Source organism: Pistacia vera, unplaced genomic scaffold (assembly GCF_008641045.1).
Source record: "Pistacia vera cultivar Batoury unplaced genomic scaffold, PisVer_v2 Contig383, whole genome shotgun sequence".
In the NCBI taxonomy this organism is placed as follows: Eukaryota; Viridiplantae; Streptophyta; class Magnoliopsida; order Sapindales; family Anacardiaceae; genus Pistacia; species Pistacia vera.
In genome coordinates this window covers 315,283-338,293 of record NW_022196205.1, presented here as the reverse complement: position 1 = coordinate 338,293, position 23,011 = coordinate 315,283, and the positions used below count along the sequence as shown (strand labels likewise).

Genomic DNA, 23,011 nt, shown 5'->3' with positions numbered 1-23,011 from the left:
TATTTCGTAAGATATTAATTATTATCTGTCAAGACATGTACTTGATTCTTTTATTGTTGTCAAAAACAAAAAAAAAAAACAAAAAAAATAATTAATTAATTTAGTTGTAATTACATAACAAGGGTGACAGCAACTAATAATTGAGAAACAATCAATGTTATATATTTGTTCAAATTCTATAATTCTATAGACTCCACGAAAGATTTTTCCAATATGAGGTTATTGTGATAAATGAAACTTTTTTCTTCTGTCTTTAAAGGAAGTTATAGCTTTGAATGCACTATGAATTTTGCTTAACTAATTTTCTATTTTTGGGTGCATTGTAGTTAATTAACTAAATTAGATATATAAAATTAATTTTACTGCCACTTTTTGTTTGACAAATAGGAGTTGAACCATAATTAAGATTTATTGCTAATTATTGGTGATGATCATCTTGAGAATTACAAAACCCTACATGGGCACCTGATAGTGACATCTTCACAGCAACGGTTCACGTTCAAAACAATTGGGGCCGCATTGTCAATCTGGAGACGATGATCTTGATGAGAGACCTCGCGAATGGGAAGTCTACACTTCAGACATCCTCAATTTCATTCCCAAAATAAAAGGGTGAATTCGTAATTTTCTCTAAAGGGTTTTCTGTAATTTTAATTATTAAAATGCTTCATAAGGGTATAATGGTAATTGAACAAAGACCTCCATTGATTTTCTTTCAACGCGTGTTAACATAATGTCATTTTCTAGAGTTATTTTTAATATTTTCGTAAAAAACTTGGGGGTGCTTAGAATCACCTCATCATCTCTCAACGGGGTGGTGCATTATAAAAACCCAAATTTTGAGGTGTTCTCTCCACTCTCTAGAATCCTGCCTATATTTATTTAATTAAATTTTAAGTTTTCTCTCATTTTCTCTTTGTTCAAACACCACAAATCAAATTAAAACTAAGACAATTAGCGAAGAAAATTGTTTCAATCAATTAAAGAGACTTATATGTAGATGAAGTTTAACATTAAACTTCCGACCTAATTTTCTGGGACCAACATAGTCTTTTTCTTGGATTTAAATAAAAAGAATTGAGTTAATCATTTTGATGTCGTGTTTATTGGTGAAGTATACGACCAGAGAGGCCATATCTAATTGGTGTTTCAAAGCCATTTATGTGGTGAATGAAAATAACTGATTATCTGGTGAAGTCTACTCTATATATATTCAATTTCTGACCATATATATAGTTAAAGGTATAACACAAATGATTTTGGTTTGTATTTTGGAATGTAATAAGATGAATTTGGCTTGGCACATTACTTGTTTGCAATTTGCAAAAGCCACGCCAATAAACTCGGCCCGAGATAAAAAAGGTTTACTCTCTTCATTAACTTTATGAGTTCAAACCACCTTGGAGCAATTACCACAATTGTAACTTACCTTTGAACATTAGTCTTATAAGGTGTTCAATAGGTCTCGACGATTAATCGAAGCGTGCGCAAGCTAGCCTGAACATATAGGTCATCAAGAGAAAAAGAAAAAAAGAAAAAAAAGTCACGCCAACATTTTCAATTTTTCTTTCAATTATTATTTGGAAAAATTTATGTATATATATGTGTATAACAAGATTATTGTTATATATACATGTTGCAGTGTACTATACTGCTAATTTAGATATAGAAAAAATTATTGTCGATGTTTTTTTTTTTGGAAAATAAAAAAATATCAAATTAACATTTATTGCTATAACTATAATTATTAACGAATCATTAATTTAAAATCCCTTCCATGTATATAATTAAAAAATAATACTACTCTCACAAACCCTTTTTATTAATTTTCTCTCACAAACGTGATGTATCAGGTTATAATTGGTCAACTTGCAATAGATCTCGTTGCCCAACAGTAGGTCTCGTTTGCCCAAATGCGAGCTATCACGTCAGTGTTTGTGAGAGAAAGTTGTAAAAAATGTTTCTCAACCTATCTTCATTCATAAGTTAAAAAAAAAAAAAAAAATCTAATTCCACATTAATACAGCTTTTATGAGTTTATTTTCTCTTTAAATAGCTTTAAATGCCTTAGTTTCCATTATATGGTTAAAATGTTTCGGTTCTATTATATATTGTTGTCAAATAAAAAACATAGTTAATTAATTAATTTGTAATTGTATAAGAAGGGTGATACCATCTAATAAAGTTACATATATATGTTCAAATTCTATAATTCTGTAGATTTCTTGAAAGATTTTTCTAATATGAGGTTATTCACTACTAATATAGCTTAGCTAGTTTTCTATTTCTGGGTGCATTTTAGTTAATAAACTAACTAAGTTAGATATATAAAGATGAATTTTACTGCCAATTTTGTTTGGCAAACAGGAGATGAACCATAACTAACATTTGTTGCTAATTATTGAACCACAATAATTATTTAAATTTCCTTTCACCTATAATTCTTAGGTGGAGAATTAAATTAGGGACATATATAGAATCCATTGCCACACTAATATTTTACTTCAAATACTCTACACAGCGTCACTTACTATCTATATTCTATAGATAGATTACAGTTCATTCTAAAACTTTTGGCCTAAAGAACTATATAAATAAGGCACCAAACACTACAAGACAGATATATGCAAACACAAATCTATTGAAATTGAAGAAATTAAAAGTAGGTAAAAGAAAGAAAGATGGGAAAGAATTTGGCCATACTAGTTATGGTGTTGATCTTGATGAGGATTACAAATGCCTCTATAGACGATATCCCTGTAACAACAGTTCGCATTCAAAACGATTTGGGTGATGGGATTCATTTGAAAATTCATTGTAAATCTGGAGACGATGATCTTGGCGAGAAAGACTTTGCGAGTGGGCAGTTCACAGAGTGGAAATTCACTGCCAATGTATTCCTTCGCAACACACTCTTCTTTTGCAAAATGAAGTGGAACAATGTGGAAGGGAGCTTTGATGTGTATAGATATACAAGAGATGAATCGAGGTGTTTAAAATGCTTATGGAGCATCAAGAAAGATGGGGCTTATTCTTATGCTCAACACCCTAATCAAAAATGGGAAAGGTTATATGAATGGAAAAAGTGAGATGAGATTTCAGCTGATTATATAATTTAATAAAATTGAAATAAATGAAATAACATATTAGTTTTTGCATGTAATGAATCTCATTCATGATGCATGATAGGCAAACATCTTTTTCTGCATTGTTATTGTCGATTGTGGCAATGACATTTTAAGGAGCGTAAGTTTGCTTAGAGGAAATGTCTAAGAGTTGTAATGACTTATTATGTCTTCAATAAATTCATTTATATCAATAAAGTCTANGAAAAAAAAAAAAAAATCTAATTCCACATTAATACAGCTTTTATGAGTTTATTTTCTCTTTAAATAGCTTTAAAGGCCTTAGTTTCCATTATATGGTTAAAATATTTCGGTTCTATTATATATTGTTGTCAAATAAAAAACATAGTTAATTAATTAATTTGTAATTGTATAAGAAGGGTGATACCATCTAATAAAGTTATATATATGTTCAAATTCTATAATTGTGTAGATTTCTTGAAAGATTTTTCTAATATGAGGTTATTCACTACTAATATAGCTTAGCTAGTTTTCTATTTCTGGGTGCATTTTAGTTAATAAACTAACTAAGTTAGATATATAAAGATGAATTTTACTGCCAATTTTGTTTGGCAAACAGGAGATGAACCATAACTAACATTTGTTGCTAATTATTGAACCACAATAATTATTTAAATTTCCTTTCACCTATAATTCTTAGGTGGAGAATTAAATTAGGGACATATATAGAATCCATTGCCACACTAATATTTTACTTCAAATACTCTACACAGCGTCACTTACTATCTATATTCTATAGATAGATTACAGTTCATTGTAAAACTTTTGGCCTAAAGAACTATATAAATAAGGCACCAAGCCCTACAAGACAGATATATGAAAACACAAACCTATTGAAATTGAAGAAATTAAAAGTAGGTAAAAGAAAGAATGATGGGAAAGAATTTGGCCATACTAGTTATGGTGTTGATATTGATGAGGATTACAAATGCCTCTATAGATGATATCCCTGTAACAACAGTTCGCATTCAAAACGATTTGGGTGATGGGATTCATTTGAAAATTCATTGTAAATCTGGAGACGATGATCTTGGCGAGAAAGACTTTGCGAGTGGGCAGTTCACAGAGTGGAAATTCACTGCCAATGTATTCCTTCGCAACACACTCTTCTTTTGCAAAATGAAGTGGAACAATGTGGAAGGGAGCTTTGATGTGTATAGATATACAAGAGATGAATCGAGATGTTTAAAATGCTTATGGAGCATCAAGAAAGATGGGGCTTATTCTTATGCTCAACACCCTAATCAAAAATGGGAAAGGTTATATGAATGGAAAAAGTGAGATGAGATTTCAGCTGATTATATAATTTAATAAAATTGAAATAAATGAAATAACATATTAGTTTTTGCATGTAATGAATCTCATTCATGATGCATGATAGGCAAACATCTTTTTCTGCATTGTTATTGTCGATTGTGGCAATGACATTTTAAGGAGCGTAAGTTTGCTTAGAGGAAATGTCTAAGAGCTGTAATGACTTATTATGTCTTCAATAAATTCATTTATATCAATAAAGTCTATGTTATTTATACTAGTGAAGTAGTCTATGATACAATACATACTGTTTCAATAGTCAATGTTTATATATCATATTGAGAAACTCTACAAATGAATACGCATATGCTACATTTATTTATAATATATATTTTTTATTGACTTATAGTACTACATACATATATTTATAATCATTATTAATAACAAAACATTAATTATAAAGATAAATGAGAAAAAAAAATTATGACATAAAGATATAAGAAAATTCCATGACACAAAAATACATTGACTTATAGTATGATTGATGTGATATATTTATAATATATATTTTTTATATTTTCATATCATATATATTCAAATTATTAATTACCAATCATATTAATTATAAAAAGAAAATTCGATAAAAGAGTTCGAAATCATATATATGTTTAACCATAATATCATATTAATTGATGTACGTATAAGTTGATCCAGACACCTCAATCATTAAAAAAAAAAAAAAAATCTTTGAAATTATCTCATTCGTGAGACTCAAATTTTTTTTTCATTCCCCCGCCCACCATTTACTGGTTAAAACTGTAAAAATCTCAAGAAAACATTCAATAAGAATTAATTTAAAAAAAATAGTAATAATTAAGCCTTGGGAAAAATCGACAATATACTTTTATAATTCCACAATAATTCGTTGACATTTGACCGACAGTTTTGGGAATAACATAAGTTAGGCCTTTGATAGATAGCCACAACGCCATGAAAGCAAGAAATAAATTTTGCAGAGCTCTCTAGACATGCATGCAATGCAGCCGGGAAGGATTTAAATTTTAAGTTTTATTCCAAAGCAAAGCATTAAAAGTTGTTGTATTGACATTGCCAAAGATGGCACGTAGAACAAGGCAAAACTTGAGTTGAATATTTGCCCATTTCGGCCATCTTTAACTCGACTGCACAGGCTTGAAAGAGTGTAATAAATTTAAAGACACACGCTACATATCTATCCTATCCATATACAGTATATTGGAACTTGTACCCATTTAGCTGTGGCCTCGGTCAACGCTTATCTCTTGATATTATTTACTGCATTTTTATGCACCCACGCGGTGCATTTAAGCAGCACAACTGGGTGATTGCTGGCGATTCGCCTCTTGGCTCGTGTCCTAAACATTTACTACAACTCTAGTGATGTTCCTTTGCTTTTTGCTCTAAGAAACAAAAATATACTTCGTTGGGGGATTAATCACCATAACTTATGGAGTATATAACATATATCTTTAATTTTTAATGAGACTAATGACATTGAAAATAAGTTAATCCAGCATAGTAGCATGTTTAGAACAATAGACATAATGCGAACTGATCCTAACATATTCTTCTAAATCGTGAGAAATATAATAAACATAATATGATCTGATATTAACATATATTTTGAGTTACAAAAAATGTATAATAATGCAACATATAATACTACGCTTTTATGGTCGATAAATGTTACTTTTCTTGTGGTGATAATATATATATATTTTTTTTAATATGATAATTTTGTGATTGTCGTGTGTCCGCAACACTGATCAATAGTAGAAATAAAATACAATTAATTACATGCCACATTATTCATACATTAATTTAATAAAATCTTTTACACGTGCATATGTGTTTGTTTTTTCCTTTGTTTTATCTAATAACTATCTTAATTTGTGTTCATATATATATCTAAGAAATTTATAGGACGTCTTTCACATTATTTAGTCAAGAATTTAATGAGCAACCGGAAGACTTTCAATCTGTAGGCACTGCAGCCCACCATACTTCTCGTAAGTATATCATGCTAGTTCCCCAACTAAATCACTACCTTTTGGCTTCTGATATATAGAAATTGTCGAGAGTGTAATGAAGTAAAACAATGAAGAAACCAAACATTGTGATAGTACTTATCTTTGTTCTTCTTCTGATAACTCAAACTCCCACAGAAGCAAGAACAAATCCCCAGAATAAACACAAAGAAGAACACCAAAAGAGATCAAGAGGCAGTACCAGAAGTACAAGAAAAGATCCATCACACTGTGACCCTCTATATGAATACTTCTTTGGTACTTGTGGCCAATGGCCTTTCTCAACCGCGCCTTCTCCCGAAAATCCATTTCTCCCAACTCGAAGGCCACGTCCTCCTTCACCATTGCCACCACCCCCCTTTCCGCCACCTTTGGCAACTTCTCCACCGCCTCTACTTTCATCCCCTCCACCCTCAGCTCCACCACCTCAAGCACCACCGCCACCAGAACTCTCCCCACCGCCTCCGCCTCCATTGGTTGCTTCCCCGCCGCCTTCACCGGATGTACCACCTCCTTTCATGCCATTCTTTTTTACACCACCTCCTCCTCAGAGTCCACAACCGCCGGTTCCCTGGTGGCTATCACCCCCAGATATAAATCCACCACCAGCCTTTATCCTTCCACCACCAGCTGATCAGTTTCCACCGGCACCACCACTTGTTCCAAGTTTATTGGCACCACCAGAGCAAGCCTGGCCATTTCCAGGTGAAACCACTCCATCACCACCGTTTTTCCCTGCATTGTTACCTCCACCGGTGCAAGATTTTCCTCCTGTTGAGCATGCACAAGCGCCACCACTGATCCCCTTGTTTTCTTCTCCACCTGATACTCCTCAGTTACCAATTTTCTCACCACAATTACCGGATACTTTTACGCCCCCCTTTGAATCAACACCAAGTGTACCGAATTTCTTCCAGACGCCTCCTGTAGTTCCTGATATTGTTGAGAATCCTTAGGCGCTGGTCTCAGATGTTTTAAATGAAACAGTTCAGCTTCCAGGCTATATATCTTATTCTCCTTCATCCAAGAAGTGAAGCTTTTTTTCCTTGTATTCATACTAAATATTTTCTGATGCAAAATAACCTGAATGTAGTGGCTAGCATTGTCCATATGCTTTTTTTCTTTTTTCTTTTCTCTTGCTTTGTTATAAATGATTTATCTTATGGTTTTCTATCATGCTGTCAAATGATGAATACAATAGAGATGTACTTATTTGAATGAAGAAGAGTTACTCCGAATTAACAGCTGAAGATTAGGATTTTATTCAGAGATGAAGTTAGAGTTAATCAGCAGGACTATAATTAAATTAAATTGTAATTTTAAGGTCAATTATAGAAAGCGCTGATGGCCGTACTTTTAAAGAATGGTACCAAGAAATTGAATAATTCTTTCTTGAGTTATCTCTAAAGTACAGGTTTAATTAAAATTCTTGGAACTGTTCACTAGTACTACAGTTTCAGCCCATCTGTGAAGTTCATCACTTATGCAAATTAGCATATTAGCATTTATCATATCAAAGCCAGAAGTGATGATCAGGGTCTGACTAATTCGCTAGAATTTGACAAGTTATGATGAAAAAAAATATCATCTGCTATTCTACGTTAAACTGGTTTTCGCTGAAATCTCATTACAAAAAATGTTAAATAAATATATTCTCACCCAAGGTTTAGTGAAATCCCAGGTTGGTACCTTAGTTCATAAATTTCAAATTCCCACCCTTAAATGGATGTCGTTAGTGACGGATGGGTTGTGACACAGGGGCAGAGGATTCTTTTACCAAATTACCCTTAGACCTCCTTCTTCCGCATCTCCCCTCCTGATCTACTTCACTGCCGCTGGCCTTCTAGCAGCCTCCTACCGTCCGGTGAGATGAGGTTTTGTCAAGGAGATGCCCCTTGAGCTGCAAACACCTCTCCCAGCCGCCGCAAAAGCCAACTCCAGCCGTCCTTGCACGACCAATCGCGACTGTCGCGCAAACAGGTTGTGGGTGGTTGGTTTGGGAGTTTTATCGAACAGCTTGTGGGCAGTGTAGTTGGGGTACAGCTTGTAGGTTGTCGGTGGCAGCGGACGACTGGCAAAGAGTCTTAACAAACACAGCAAAAAAACACTCCAATAAACAACCTTCAATCAATCTCCATTAATCACCACAATCAAACAAAAAAATCCACAAAAAACCAATCTCCACATAAATCAAGTTGTCGCGCGGTGAGGCAGTCATGGGTGAGCGGTTAACAGCGAATGGTTGGCGGGAGAGGATGAAAGGCGGGCAAGATGGTAGCAGCAAGGTGGTGTCGGTAGGTGGGGCTGGCACGTCTGTTCAAAGCCGTAAAATCGCGCGAGTGAGTGCCGTCGCGGCCGGAGGCTATTGGGGGGTTAAGGCGGTAAGGGGATGGGTGAGTATAGAGGAGGAAGGGCTAGTGAGTGTGAAAATGGGCCAACAATTTCCGTCGCTATTTTCCCACTCACCAGCCCTTTCTCTTCCTCAAGAAACGATGCCGTTCGGTGGCAAGGTTGGCGACTGGGGTTGCTAGTGGAGGGGATCTCTGGCTAGCGATGGTACAGTGTTGATGATGCCGCCGGAACTCCACCACCTGCCAACAGCCAAAGAGAGGAAAGATAAGAGGGAGAGGAAGGGAGAGAGAACGCAACAGTGAAGGAAATAAAAAGACCATTTTAGCCTTTAACTGTTAAAAAACATGAAAGGGTGTCTATTTAAGGGTGGAATTTACCAAACTGGATTCGGCTAAACCTTTTGCTCGTTTAACTAATCATTCAAGACTTTTGGCTATCGATGCATAAATTTCACAACTCTAGACTAATGAAAAGCTTTTTCATGATACAGTATATGTTTTTAAAACATATATTAATAGAAATTAACCACAGTAACATAATTTTAAATTTACGTTTATGCGAAAATTAACTAGGTCAAAATTTCACCCAATTGAGAAGGTTTTGTTTCCCTATATATAATTTATAAAGGAAGAAGAGCTGTCATGCCAAAATGTTGCCAATGTCAACATCTCTTGAACCAATTTTGTGACCAAGGGGAGAACAAATATCTCTTAACTAATGTGGATAAGAATGGAGATGACAATCCCAACTACCTAATATACCCCCTACTAGGTTGTAGCTATTTTTTTATTACTATTATTATTATTATTTATGAGTTTATATGCATTTTAACTAATTATTTAGGATCCTGAAATTGACGACAAGATAATCCCTTCAATAACGACTCTTATAAAAGTCTGTGGAGACTCAAACTCATGATACCTTCTTTCGCTCTTTTACTATAAGGTCAGCCAGCAGCTACCTTACTTGTTGACAGGTTTGTGATTTTCATGGTACCACAGGAGATGAAGGTCTAGATTAGCAAATGTACTTGTGAATTGTGGTGATCTCTCAATTGTACTTCAGTTAAATCAGCAAGCTAAGGCTCAAACTTTAATTAACTTATTTCGAGAGAGATTTGACCTTGTTATGGGCTAACCCCACTTCTATTTTTATTTGTGCTTCCATTTCAAGGATAAATTTGTAATAGAAACAAAAAAAAAAAAAAAAAATAGTTTAACTTTCAGATCATGAATCTTTAGAATTTCAAAAAAAAAAAAAAAAATCTACCTTGTTGTATAAATAAAACGATAACTTTATCTGCTACGTTCTAATATTTAAAATAGTTCTTTTATCATATATGATTAATATTTAAAATAATGGGTAATATATTGTGTAAAATTAATGGGACTATAAATAACATCACCCTTATTCTTATCCCAGAATGGTATAAAATTTATTAAAAAAAATAATTTAGAGATTAAATTTAACTTCTCCATGTTTTAACAACCAAACTGATTAAAGACAAAGGGAGCACACTATTACTTATTTTATTTTTGGAAAAATGGAGACATTTATAAATTAAACCTTAATTTAATTTAATATCAAAGCAGAAAAAGAGAAAACGTTGACGCGCGTCACACAAATTTGAAATTCAAAAACCACACTCCATGTTACACAATTGGACAACTTCTCTCGTAAATATTCACAATTGGGGAAGAGAAAAGTTTGTGAATATAATATTGGGAGCACGAGTTACACATATTCAAGGTTTGCCTCAATGACAAAGTGGTATTTAAAAGGTTTTAAAATGATAAATAGGTACCTTTCGTCATGTGTTGTTACTTGTTAGTGATTTTCGTTTGATAATCGTGAAAAGACTAGAATGCTCTTGAAAGTTTGATATTTTAGATTTTTATAAATTTAAAATTTTTTAAAAAACCCTCTAGGTTTGCTAATTTAATTAAAGACTCCAACATATAAAAATTTTATAAACTAACAAAAACACCCCCACCACCTGCAGTGTGTCGGAATCTGGCTGAGAAATTGCGTTATGACATAGACCCATTGGATCTGTGTCGTAACGCATCGATCTAGCCTTTTCCGGCCAGATCTGCCACAGATCAGCCCGAAAAAGGCCAAATCTACGTCCAAATCTGGCCGTCGAGAGTTTTGCGGCCTCGACAGCCAGATCTGGCCTTTTCCGGCCAGATCCGCCATGGATCTGGTCGAAAAAGGCCAAATCGACGCGTTACGACACAGATCCGACGGGTCTGTGTCGTAAAGCAATTTTTCGGCCTGGCCGGAATCTGGCACTGCAGGTGATGGGGGTGTTTTTGTTATTTTACAAAAATTTTATATATTGGGGTGTTTAGTTAAATTAGCAAACTTAGGGGGTTTTTTAGATATTTTTAAATTTATAAAAAACTAAAATATCAAACTTTCAAGGACATTTTAGTCTTTTCACTATTATCAAACGGAAATCACTAACCGCACATGACGAAAGATACCTATTTGTCGTTTTAAAACCTTTGGGTATCACTTTGTCGTTACGGCAAACCTTGGGTATGTATAATTCGCTCGGCCTATAATATTAGCGTTAATTAAAATTATTCTTGTCTTTAATATGTCCCATCGTCGCCGTTAATTTCTGCCACCCTTAATCCACCATTATCTTCCGATTCCAATTCCAATCCCTAGGGCTTTCATCCTCCAGACTTTCCCTTTCCATTTACTTCGAATACGCCGTGGTTTCCATGGATTTACCGGAAGATTGCTGGGAATTGATCCTGAATTCCTTGGGCGATGAGCGCCGCTTCGAACCCGTATCTTTAGTCTCCCACAAGTTACTTTCCATCACCAATAATCTCCGCCGTAACCTCAATATCACTCAACAAGCTCTCCCTCAGATGTTCAATCTGCTTCGCCGCTTCCCAAATCTCAAAAAACTCGATTTTTCTCAAGTAACCTTGGATGTGGATGGCTTTCTTTGCTCAGTTTCAGAACGTGAGATGGATCTTGTTTCACTTAATATTTCAAACCAGAAGGAATTTCCCATAACCGGTCTTCAAGAATTGGCCTCAAAAAATAAGAATTTAAAGGAATTGGTTTGTTCAAAAATTGGATTTTTAAAAGATGAAGATGTGATTGCAATAGCTGAGTCTTGTCCGGCTCTTGAAGTTCTTGACATTAGTTATCCTGATTATGATTGTAGTTTTTTGCCAGATGGGTCGCAGGATTATCGGTCTTGTGAAGGTTTTGTATCCGATGCTGGGATTTATGCTATGGCGATGAAGCTCGAGAGACTGCAAAAGATTGATATTTCTGGTAATTTTTTCCTTACTGATAAGTCTCTTGCTTCAATCACTGCGAATTGTCGTTTGTTGAGAGAACTTGTGGTTAATGATTGTGATTGCATTACTGAATTCGGTATTGGTGTACTAATGAGTTGTAGTCGGAATTTGAGTTCAGTTTCAACGAGTGGAATTGGAATTTCTCCTATTCATCAATTTTTTGGTCAACATTTTGGTGAAGCAAGAAATTTATGTGAAATTGATCTTTCGAATTCGTATTTATCCGACGAATTCCTTTGTTCAATAGCAGAAGCTTCTCTTAAGTTGGAGAAATTTAGTCTTTCTCATTGTCATAATTATACATTTGCTGGAATCTCGGTATTGTTGCGAAAGTACCAATCTCTTGAATATTTAAACCTTCAAGCAGCAAATTTTCTCATTGATGAGTCAATGATTGAGTTATCTAAGTTTCTCCAGAGTGTAATCTCAATAAACCTTGGTTACTGTTCAAAGCTTACCAATGCAACATTCTTTACACTCATAAGAAACTGTCCTCTGTTGAATGAAGTAAAAATGGAGGTTACAAATCTGGGGATAGAGGAGTTTACAAATGATTTGAAAATAAACCCTCGAGTCAAGGCTTTGCACTTGGCTGGGAATGGCAATTTGAGCGATGAATTTCTGAAAAAGGTTGCATTACTTTGCCCCAGTTTACAAGTTCTTGATTTGTCCTGCTGTTTGGGAATAACAGAAGAAGGAATTGGTGAAATTTTGAGGAATTGCAGAGAGGTCAGACATTTGGAGATTTACTTTTGTCGACAGTTGAATAATCTTGGTATAGATTTTGAGCTGCCTAAGTTGGAGGTTTTGCTAGCATCCGCATCTGGATTGAATGAAGATGGACTGACAACAATTGCAAATAATTGTGGCCGACTATTGTATCTGAATTTGGATAAATGCTTAAATGTTACCACCAATGGGGTGGTGAAAGTGGTGGTAAATTGTATCTCATTGAGGGAGATAAATTTGAAGTGGTCTAATGTGAATGTCGGTATTGTGGCTTGGATGGTGTTCACAAGGCCGTCACTAAGGAAAATAATCCCACCTGGTGGTTTCACTCCTTCTGATAACCAGAGGAGCTATTTCTTCAACCACGGATGCCTAGTTTGTAAAGGCTAGGCGAGAGTAGAAGCTATACTTGTTTTCTTTTGGTTAGGTCTTCACAAAGTTGTTGTGAGAGTGTGCAGATATGTGGTGATAGCTACTCCATTGCCATTGTGCACTGGAGCTCTTGTATTTATTTTTTTCTCCTTTCATTATTATTGTATCGTTCTGTGCTTACACCCTGATTATATATTGAGTAAAATGTTGAACTTGTTAATTTTCCGAAGCTTGTTTAACCCTCATTGTATTTCATACTATTGTTTCTTCATTTCCTTGAAAGCAACTTAAAAATTTATTGTTCTGAGAAGGTTTTGAAGAATCTTTTTATAAGTCTATAAATTTCTAGAGGAGAGCCTCAAGGTGTTCGTATGGATGGATTTGAAAATGAAAATTTGGACTAAGCACGAGAAATTCTGAATAGTTCACCCGTTCCACAAGAATTTTTGATAGAACACATAGATTATACCAAACTTCTCAATTGTTTCACCCGTTCGCAGAGCTTTGATTAGAACATGTTGTTGCTGTTATAATCCATCTAAATGGAACCCAGTAATCTATTTGATATATATATATATATATATATATTTTAGACCGATGTCCAGTTTTGGGTTTTGTAATTGCGTGTAAGGCTTAATAAGTTCAATGTATTGACTATAATTAAAATGAGTTTGTGATTTCTTCTTAATCTAACTTAGATACACGCTCTTGGAAATTTTCCGGTTTTACACTGAATAAGAGAAAAATGTCTTTTTGGGTAGTTTGGTTTATTATTGGTAGCTTTTAAAATAATCTTTTGAAAAAAGTTAAATTGGGTGGGTATTACGATGTAGAATTTTAAAAATTAACATAAATACCCCTATGTTTATTTATTTACTAAACACCCTTTTAATAAAATATTTAAAGTTAACAAAAACACCCCTAATCCACTCATAAATACGGACAGCTGGCCACCACCGGCGGAGGGTGGCTGGAGTTGCCTTATCGGCGTATGACCGGCTCGATCTTACCGATCGTACACCGATCTGATCGGAAAAGGTCAGATCTGCGGCTAAATCTGGCCATTGACAGCCAGATCTAGCTATATTTGGTTGTCAACGACGGCCAAAGATTTAGTCGAAAAAGGATAGATAGATGCACTATCGGTCAGATTCAACCGGTAGTGCACCATTATACCAGATTCTGGCCAACTTCTAGTAGTGGTGGTAAGAATCTGGTAAATTTGGGTTACTATGGTGTTTTTATCAATTTTTTTTAAAAAAAAATTAGGGTTATTTAGTTAAATTAATAAATTTAGGGGGATCAAAGGAAGTTGAATAAATTAGACAACTATTTTGAAAATAAGTGAAATAAAGTTAACTGGGAAAATGGAGCCTTAACCAAACCGAGCCATAATGTGTGCTTCTCTGAACTGTCTGGCAGAGTGGCAGTGTGCGGTAATCACATTTATCTAATTTAGACTTACATTAAAACTCGTGCTCTAATTGAGGCGGGTTCTGTTTCCTTCTTCTCTGGTTAGAACAAAATTGCTGCCAATTTACTAGTAAGCCTACGTGCTCTAACAAAATTGCTGCCAATTTACTAGTAAGCCTACGTGCTCTCGTTCTTCCAATTATCATCTAATATTTTTTATCTGCCTCACATCAAATCTCTATTTCTCCGATTATCTTCCGCTAATCTTATTATCATCTGATATTTTTTGTCTGCATCATCTCTCTTGTTTTCATGTTTTCTATGTTTCTTTTGGCTTATCTTTTATATGTTTTGGCAGATCTTTTAGTCTTACTAGAATTTTCTCTGCATCACATCCACGCTTTTCTCATCCTTGCTTTGTTTTTATTATGTTTATGCTGGTAGTTCTTTCTATAGTTTTCTAAGCATCACATCCACGCTTTTCTCATCTTTTTGTTTTATTTGATTTTCAGTTTACATATTATTGATTATAGATTTATTATTCTTTTCACTAATAAATTTTGCAGGTTAGAAGAGTATGGATGAGAAAGTGATGCCAATCGAATCTCAAAATTGCCTCCTTTTATCATCCATCACATCATGACTTGCCTCTCCTTGAAGGAGGTAAGTCAAACCAGTGTCTTGTCAAAGCCATGGAAGGATTTAAGTACATCATTCCCCTTCTTTGATTTTGATCAAGATTTACTATAAACGTGGTAGGCGGCGAGAGTTCCAGTCATTGCATGAACGAGCAGATGAATTCATGAATTTTGTTGATCGTTCCCTGCTCAAGTTCTGCAAGCTATCTCTGGATACTGTCTTTATAAATGACCAGACAGTTCGAAAGCTGACTAGTGAGTGCCCTTTGCTTGAAGATTTGCGTCTTTATTGTTGCTGCGGTTTGAAGCATTTATGCGTCACCAAAGCTCGCAATCTCAAAAGTAGTATATATATTCAGTTGCGCCCAGATGAACTTGAAAGTATTCACTTTTTGTTCCAACTCTTCAGGAGTTGACCCTTAAGCTTAGTAGTACTACCTTTATGAGAAAGAAGTAGAACCCGGTGATTGACTTTGCAGGATTTCATAAAATCTACTGTGTAAAGTATCATAATAATCCCTATAAAGTATCAAAAAGATCCGCTAGAGTGACTTGGCTGAGGCCGCTGAGGGACTACAGTTTATTCAAATTTTTTAGAAATATTTCTTCCGACTCAAGTATTAGAAAGTGAAGATTTTCATTTTGTTTCCGCTAAATATGTAATTTTTCACTAAATATCTTACTTTCAACCCCTAATAAGTTGTAATATGAGGTTCATTCTTCATATTAGTGGAGAATAATGCAAAGGAAGCAATAACTGGTTATGAAGAAAGTCTTGAAGAGCATGCTGATGACTCTAAAGCTCGAGTCATTGAAGAATTTGTTGAAGGCGATACGGGTCTCATGCTAGTAGTTGGACGAGTTTGTCTTACACCTCAAGGAACAAGTGAAGAGAGTTGGTTGAACATAATATATTTTTCACTCTACTTGTACCATTTAGGGAACCATTAAAAGGGAAAAGAAGCTGAGCTTGGAGACTAAGCCATATCCCGGTCCTTTGTCCATTGGTTCTACTTCTACATACAAGGACCAACTATGGTGTGATGTTATTGCAATGGGCGTATCTCATATATTACCATTATCACCATCACCATCACCATCACCATCATAAATTTAAGTAAAAAATAGAAAGTATAAGTTAAAACTTGTAATTTAATTTAAAATAGATATTAAGTTGCTTAAATATTTGAAACCAACCTTCTAAACCATCGGTTGAATCATAAAAAGAGGGGTGATCAGCAACTCCAGTTCCAGCAGGAATAGATCCTTCTCCATATAACATTTGTTCCAACTCCTCATAATTAAGTTCACTGACCTCCTCTTCATCGTCAACTATCCAACATTCAGTTTTGGCAAATTTGATGCAAGTTTTTGCTCACACATATCCCTCAAAAGCTCCTTATATTCTTTGGCTGCTTGTTCCCATGCCTCAGTCTCAATCTTCACTTGCCTTCTCTTAAGCATATGATACTTCTTAGACCCCATTCCGTGCCCAATTTTTTTACTTTTTCTCTGAGTATTCACTCCCTATTTATGCTCTTCTCTCTTCATTTCTTGCAACAACCCCCGAACTTCGTCAACAACTGACACATCTTCTTCAACATCAGTTGAAGAAACAGCCTCAACTACACTGGCATACCCTCTCAAACACAACCCATTACCCCAATTACTATTCTTCAAAACTCCAAAAGATGGCCTCCCCAAATAATCCTCATGACTAAAAATCTCACCAACCAAACGAGAACCCAGTTCATGATTTCCGCCAGAACCTAGCTCCAAACATCCAAATTTGCATTGTCCATGAAAAATCGAGTCTTGAGAAAACCCCAAAAAGCTATAAGCACGTGAAGAGGGTTTTTTACAATCAAGGAAAGAAGATCTCAAAATTGCTTGCCTAGCAAGGTTTCTCCACATAACTGAGGAAATATTTTCAGGGTTTCGACAAAGAAGCAGGGTTTTATTGTTATCACAAAGACCTAAGGGATGAAGTTTGTGGGCAGAGATAGGGCTTTGGTATTGAACATCAATTGAGCTGTCGTCGATGAATGCAGCTGTCACCATCGATTTCCAGCGAGGAACGGAGCTGTCATCGTCTTCTAGGAATGGAGCTGCCATCGTCGTCGTCAATTTCTAGCGAGGAATGGAGCAACCATCGTCGCCGTCGATTTTCAGCGAGGAACGGAGCTGTCATCGTCGTCCAGGAATGGAGTTGTCATCGTCGTCGTTGATTTCTAGCGAGGAATGGAGCAGCCATCATCATCGTTGATTTCCAGCAGGGAATGAAGCTGTTATCGTTGATTTCCAGCGAGGGAGAAAGGCGTCGTCGTCGATTTCAGAGAGTTCAGTTGCGATTTGGTGAATGGTTGCGATTTCAGACTTTAGGGAATGGAGTTCATTGCGATTTGAGTGGGATTTCAGAGAAGGATTTGCGTAGAGAAGAAGCTGAGAAATATGAGAAACAGAGAAATGAAATCAGAATGGAATGGACTTGCGATTGTGTAGAGTTACGGATTTTTGCAACTTTCGACCGGTTTATCCGCCAGTCCAGTTGGACCGACGGTTCACATATTTTATCCAGTTTTTAAATGGTTTAAAGCAGGTTATTATATAGTAACGGGTTTAGTGTTGACTCGAACCAAACACATGACCGAGTCCCAGTCCAACCGGTTGGACCGACCGATCCGATCCGATTTTTAAAACAATGGTTGCCCTCCGATTCGGGTTTTAAAACAATGGGTAAAAGTTGGCAATATGATAAAGATGTGGTACATGATGACAAGAAAAATACTGACAGTTTTATGTTTGATGGTGTCAACATCGTTTTAATGCCTAGTCAAGAGGTCTCTCACATAAGTCATCCTTTAATCATCCTACCTTGTTTGCTACAACCCCTAACATGCTTTTGATGATAGATGATCGCCCTCAAGCAAATGCAACAACAAAACAACGACATTATGTGGATTCTAAATTCGAGGACAAATTTCCTCCGTCTTGGGGGGAGTGATACAGACCATATTATCCCAAATTTATCCCGTTTAACACATTGTTTTAAAATCCAATCCATTGTAAGATCCGACAATGTGATCGGATCACGAGTCGATTGGACTGATGATATCAACTATAAAAAATAGTTTTAAAAAATTTAATTAGTCCCTTGAATTTTAATATATTACCCAAATACCCCTAAAAATCACAATGAGGCCTTGAAATTTTTATTTATTTCAAAATGCCCCAAATAATTTAGTTAGTCCCTGAAAGTTTTGAAATATAAAAACCTCCCAAAAAATTACAACTAGTCTCTAAAAGTTTGAAAAATATCAAAAAAAAACCCTTAAACCTAAACCGGTTCGGGTTTTAAAACAGAGGTTTAACACCCGAAATCAAATTTCCATCACAAGTACAAAATATGCTAAGGGACAAGGCTTTATAATTACATCCATTGGAACACTATATAAACATTTCAAAAGTCTTGTACTATTTTGTGCTATTAAATTTATGTCTAACATTCAACAGTAGACATCAAGCAGAAGGCAAACATAACCGACTACAAATTTACTTATTTCTAGAAGGGGAAGGCGAGTGACAGCTGAAATAGGTACAAAAATTCCCAAATCAACCAATACAAAGTTCCAAAAACAGGGAATTTTCAGATGGTTACATTGCTTTCTAATCTAGTTCTTGATCTTGCATAGCTTAAGCTTTTGTTTTGTAGTCCGGATGGTCACGAAGACCTAGATTAGTGAGCACAAAGCAGTAGGAATCCCAGTCTGTTCTTCGGAGATATTTCAACAATCTCTTTCTCCTCTGCACCATCGCTATAAGACCTTTTCTAGAATGTTTATCCTACAATAGTAATACAAATTAATTAAGATAAACTCATGTCACCTTGTAATTAATTTTATAATTATATCATATTGATAAATAAGTAAACGAACCACCACTTGGAAAAAGATGTTTAATCATTGCAACAGTGACTTACAAACAATTAATATGTCAAAAAGAACAAATTATCATCCGAAAGAAACAAAGAAGAATAAATGAAAATCACAAATGTATTATTTTCTACCATTATAAAATGTGAGTCAAGCAAATTAGCATTATCTCTATCAAAGTTCTTGTTAAGGTCCGTTCAACATTCACCTTTGGTAACCCAAACAGAGCATATTTACAAGGAGAAAAAAAAAGCATAAGGACACTTCAATTGCATGTCAATCACATTTTTTGTCATTTTATACCTTCTTAAAGATTATGCCATTATACCCAACACAAGTACGCAAAACTTACAGTCAGCTACCTAACTCAGGGTGACAAAATTATTCAGAAATTGTTATAGCCACATAAATATATACATTGAATAGAAATTTCCTGACATTAAAAGTCTATTTATAAAATTTTAGAACTAATGGTAACAAGGAAGGTACTAGGTTTTTATTTCCTTCCCAACTTCAGGTCATTTGTGTATAAATATATGTTATTGCAACTCATTCACTTTCTAAATCACTGTATTCAAATGAATTAACAGTTAAAGAGTGCAGTAACCATCAAAAATAGCTTAACCAGCCAGAACATGCAATTTATACACGAAGATTCAAACTATCAAGTGAACTCAGAAAGCCACAATAATAATTGTGAAGGATTTTTGGGTCATTCTAAAAGTACAAATTTGTGATGAAATTTGGAAACAGAAATATAAAGAGATCAAGCCTTAAATCTCACCTTTTTGTGCAGAACTGAAGACAAATACTTGATCTTAGTTGTGAGTTGTGCCACTGCAAAGCAATTAGCAATCAGGCGTCAAAAACCCTCAACAAGAAAAAAGTCACCAACAAAAATGGAATGTGTCAACAAAAGTTTGCAGTTTCCAGTTCCAATCATCCAACATAATTATAATCACCATATTTCAGAAGAAATGCATGCTAAAACAAATTTGACTGATATTTGTTCTCTATCACTCAAGAGGTAACACCATAAAGAACAATATGAAATTTTGTTGGGAACCAGTAAATGGTCAGCCACCTGAACATAACCACCAGTTTGCTCGATTTTGTAGTCAACTACTAACTTACTGAAATGCATAACACATTATCTGGAATTCTCACTGTCCTCTCAAACTAGCCTAATTCACACACACATAAAAGAAAAAGCTTGATTCTGAATTGCTAGTCTCCTGATTCTTCCTACTGGATCATATATTACACATAGTTCATCAGGTCATTATATCTGCTTGATACTTGTAAAGCCTGCTGTGCACGTATTCTTTTTTTAGTTCAATAAAGGTCATTACTAGTTGTTCTTCATCTCTCAAAACCTTTTCATCAAATGAGAAATAAAGTTTCAATCCAATGCAAATTTTGAAGCTCAAAACTGAGTCAATTTTCTAGCAGGATCACATTTGGCAACATAGTATTTCTAACTACTTTTACTGATAGCTTTCTCAAGATGGCACATAAATCTAATTTCACAATAATTGCTACAATCTATAAACCCTTTATTCAAAAATAAAAGCATTAAATGCATTTTGTCCATTCATCCAACATCTGCTTAGTCATCCTATTCCATTGGGCAGTTCTTCCAAGATAATATCTTTAATACACAACATCCCACAAGGGAGATATGCAGTCATCTCTCAGGCACTTACAAACCTCAATCAGACAATCATCTACTCTTCAAATCTGTAACAGTTTTGTATCTTTAATGCGTCCGCTCAAACAATAGAAATTATCCTATTGTTCTTATTCATTATCCATGACTTTCGTTTAAGTTGATCTCCAAAATATTGGGCGTAAGTCCAAAATAAAGGTTATAACATGTATCATGCAACAAAGGATTAAAGATATTTAGTTCAACAAGAATGTCAAAGTTTAAGGAAAAAAACAAATGAAATTTACCCTGTACTCGAGCAGATCCACAATCTGATTCTGACATCTTAAATTCTTCTCTAACTTTTGCAAGCTCAATTTTCATTTTTTCACCCAAAGACATGTTATCCGGATGAAAATACTGCATCAAACATATTCTAAAATCATATATAAAATTACTTAACAAATTCTTTATTATCAGTAATAAAAAATGTGAAGAAAATCAGTCATACCTTCTCAACTAAATGTTCCTTTGGAGGATGGATCAAAAATTTTGGTGTCTGATTTAAATGACCTAATATATCGAGTGATTGGCCTGAAATGCAATACGTAACATACAAAAATCATTACAGGAAAAACTGAGTTTGCATAAAAATGATTTCCAATAATAGAAATTTAATGATGAAGCAAACTCACTCGTAAATTTATAGGCTTTCTCGTCGCTAGAAAGCTTGAGTTTAACCAAGCTCTCCCTCAAATCTCCGAACGAAACACCACCAATACGATACTCGCTCTCCTTCTCTTCCATCTCCCTCAGTCTCATTAATCTTTTATTTAGCTCCTCCAACGAAAATCCTCCTTTCCATCCCTCCCCTCGCAAATTCTTCAACTTATCCCCCAATTCTCCATAGCTATAGATTTTCACAAACTCCGTCCTCATGGCCTGCCTATCTCCACTACTCTCCTCCCTCATCTCCCTCCCAAACACCGACGCCGGCAACTCCTGGGTCCCACCTATCACCGTGCTACCGTCTTGTGGCTTCAGTTTCAAGCTACTCTTGAACGCCGATAACGACAACGAATCAGCAGCCACATTGCGATTGACACTACTATCACTACTACCATTTGGTCTCATATTTCTTAAACTCTCTCTAATTGCCTCAAAAGAGAGCTTCCCACTAGGTTTCGAATCGCTGTATGAAGAGTTTGGTCCCGGGGGTGGTGGCACGGCGGAACGTTGCCGGAACTCGGAGAGATTCTTTCTGACCTCGTCGGGCGAAGCTGATTTGGAGGGAGCTGCTCTAGAGAATGGGGAACCGGTAGCGTTTTGCTGCTGTTGCATCTGGGACGGTTTCCTGAGGCTTGCTCTGACATCACTGAAAAAAGAGTCGAGTGAAGATTGTTTGGAAGAGGAGGAGTCGTTGTTCTTGCGGCTTGCGCCGACATCACTGAAAAAAGAGTCGAGTGAAGATTTTAGGGAAGAGGAGTCGTCGTCATCGTCGTTCTTGAGGCTTGCGTCGACATCACTGAAAAAAGAGTCGAGTGAAGATCGTTTGGAAGAGGAGGAGGAGTTGTTGTTGTTGTTGTCATTTTGGGAAGTTGAGAAAAGGTGAATGAGAGATGGGTTAGAGAGGGATCTGGGTTTGGGTTTACGGAGAAGGAGTGCCATGAAAGAGTGAGAGTGATGAAATGGAAGGGGAAGGCTAGGGTTTGGAAAATGAAGGGCAGAGAAAGGAGGGTTTAGTGGCTTTCGCTTTGAGAGCTGGACCGGGAAATTTGACCGGGTTTAGAGAATTAGTGTAGATAATCATTAATTTTTATGCTAATTCAGAAAGTTTTTGTCAAATAATGAATTTCTAAGTTAATGTTTTATGCAGGTATTTTATAAAAATATAAATCAAAAATAAAATGTTTTCAAGATTATCTAATACAAGTAATATTTATCATAAATAATATCTGTCTTAAATAATTAAAGTAAATTTTCTCTAATTTTAAATCAGCAGTTATCAATAGGATTACGGATCATCGTGAATTGGGCCGGGTCGAGGTAAGAATTTGGTGGCCTTTCATCATTTGAAGGACTGTGAATAGGAGGTATGAAAGCTAATTTCATTCATTATTCAACTGGGT

The 23,011-nt window shown here is 35.3% G+C and overlaps 5 protein-coding genes across 5 annotated transcripts; 4 read left to right on the top strand and 1 right to left on the bottom strand.

Moving 5' to 3' along the window:
- Window positions 1-2,681: 2,681 nt before the first annotated feature.
- Window positions 2,682-3,089, top strand: LOC116140869 (S-protein homolog 29-like). The gene has a single exon (XM_031426445.1). The coding sequence runs from the start codon at window positions 2,682-2,684 to the stop codon at window positions 3,087-3,089; it is 408 nt and encodes a 135-aa protein (XP_031282305.1).
- A 957-nt stretch (window positions 3,090-4,046) lies between these two features.
- Window positions 4,047-4,427, top strand: LOC116140868 (S-protein homolog 29-like). Its single transcript, XM_031426444.1, has one exon. It carries the CDS (start codon window positions 4,047-4,049, stop codon window positions 4,425-4,427), a length of 381 nt encoding a protein of 126 aa, XP_031282304.1.
- Window positions 4,428-6,537: 2,110 nt separating this feature from the next.
- On the top strand, window positions 6,538-7,422 carry LOC116140867 (leucine-rich repeat extensin-like protein 3). Its single transcript, XM_031426443.1, has one exon. The coding sequence runs from the start codon at window positions 6,538-6,540 to the stop codon at window positions 7,420-7,422; it is 885 nt and encodes a 294-aa protein (XP_031282303.1).
- A 4,057-nt stretch (window positions 7,423-11,479) lies between these two features.
- Window positions 11,480-13,476, top strand: LOC116140880 (F-box/LRR-repeat protein 2-like). Its single transcript, XM_031426457.1, has one exon. The coding sequence runs from the start codon at window positions 11,554-11,556 to the stop codon at window positions 13,267-13,269; it is 1,716 nt and encodes a 571-aa protein (XP_031282317.1). The 5' UTR covers window positions 11,480-11,553; the 3' UTR covers window positions 13,270-13,476.
- A 5,206-nt stretch (window positions 13,477-18,682) lies between these two features.
- Window positions 18,683-22,652, bottom strand: LOC116140888. The gene is made up of 5 exons (XM_031426464.1): window positions 21,578-22,652; window positions 21,394-21,476; window positions 21,191-21,302; window positions 20,019-20,071; window positions 18,683-19,145 (listed from the first exon to the last, which is right to left on the bottom strand). The coding sequence occupies exons 1-5, from the start codon at window positions 22,548-22,550 to the stop codon at window positions 18,996-18,998; spliced, it is 1,371 nt and encodes a 456-aa protein (XP_031282324.1). The 5' UTR covers window positions 22,551-22,652; the 3' UTR covers window positions 18,683-18,995.
- Between the last annotated feature and the right edge of the window lie 359 nt (window positions 22,653-23,011).

Bases quoted from the DNA above. Each gene is read 5' to 3' on its own strand.
- LOC116140888 (XM_031426464.1), bottom strand. From the start codon at position 22,550: ATGGCACTCCTTCTCCGTAAACCCAAACCCAGATCCCTCTCTAACCCA. The intron at 21,477-21,577 runs GTGAGTTTGCTT...ATTGCATTTCAG, and splicing joins GAAAGCCTATAAATTTACGA to GCCAATCACTCGATATATTA. The intron at 21,303-21,393 runs GTATGACTGATT...TGTTTGATGCAG, and splicing joins AGGAACATTTAGTTGAGAAG to TATTTTCATCCGGATAACAT.
- LOC116140869 (XM_031426445.1), top strand. From the start codon at position 2,682: ATGGGAAAGAATTTGGCCATACTAGTTATGGTGTTGATCTTGATGAGG.
- LOC116140867 (XM_031426443.1), top strand. From the start codon at position 6,538: ATGAAGAAACCAAACATTGTGATAGTACTTATCTTTGTTCTTCTTCTG.
- LOC116140880 (XM_031426457.1), top strand. From the start codon at position 11,554: ATGGATTTACCGGAAGATTGCTGGGAATTGATCCTGAATTCCTTGGGC.
- LOC116140868 (XM_031426444.1), top strand. From the start codon at position 4,047: ATGGTGTTGATATTGATGAGGATTACAAATGCCTCTATAGATGATATC.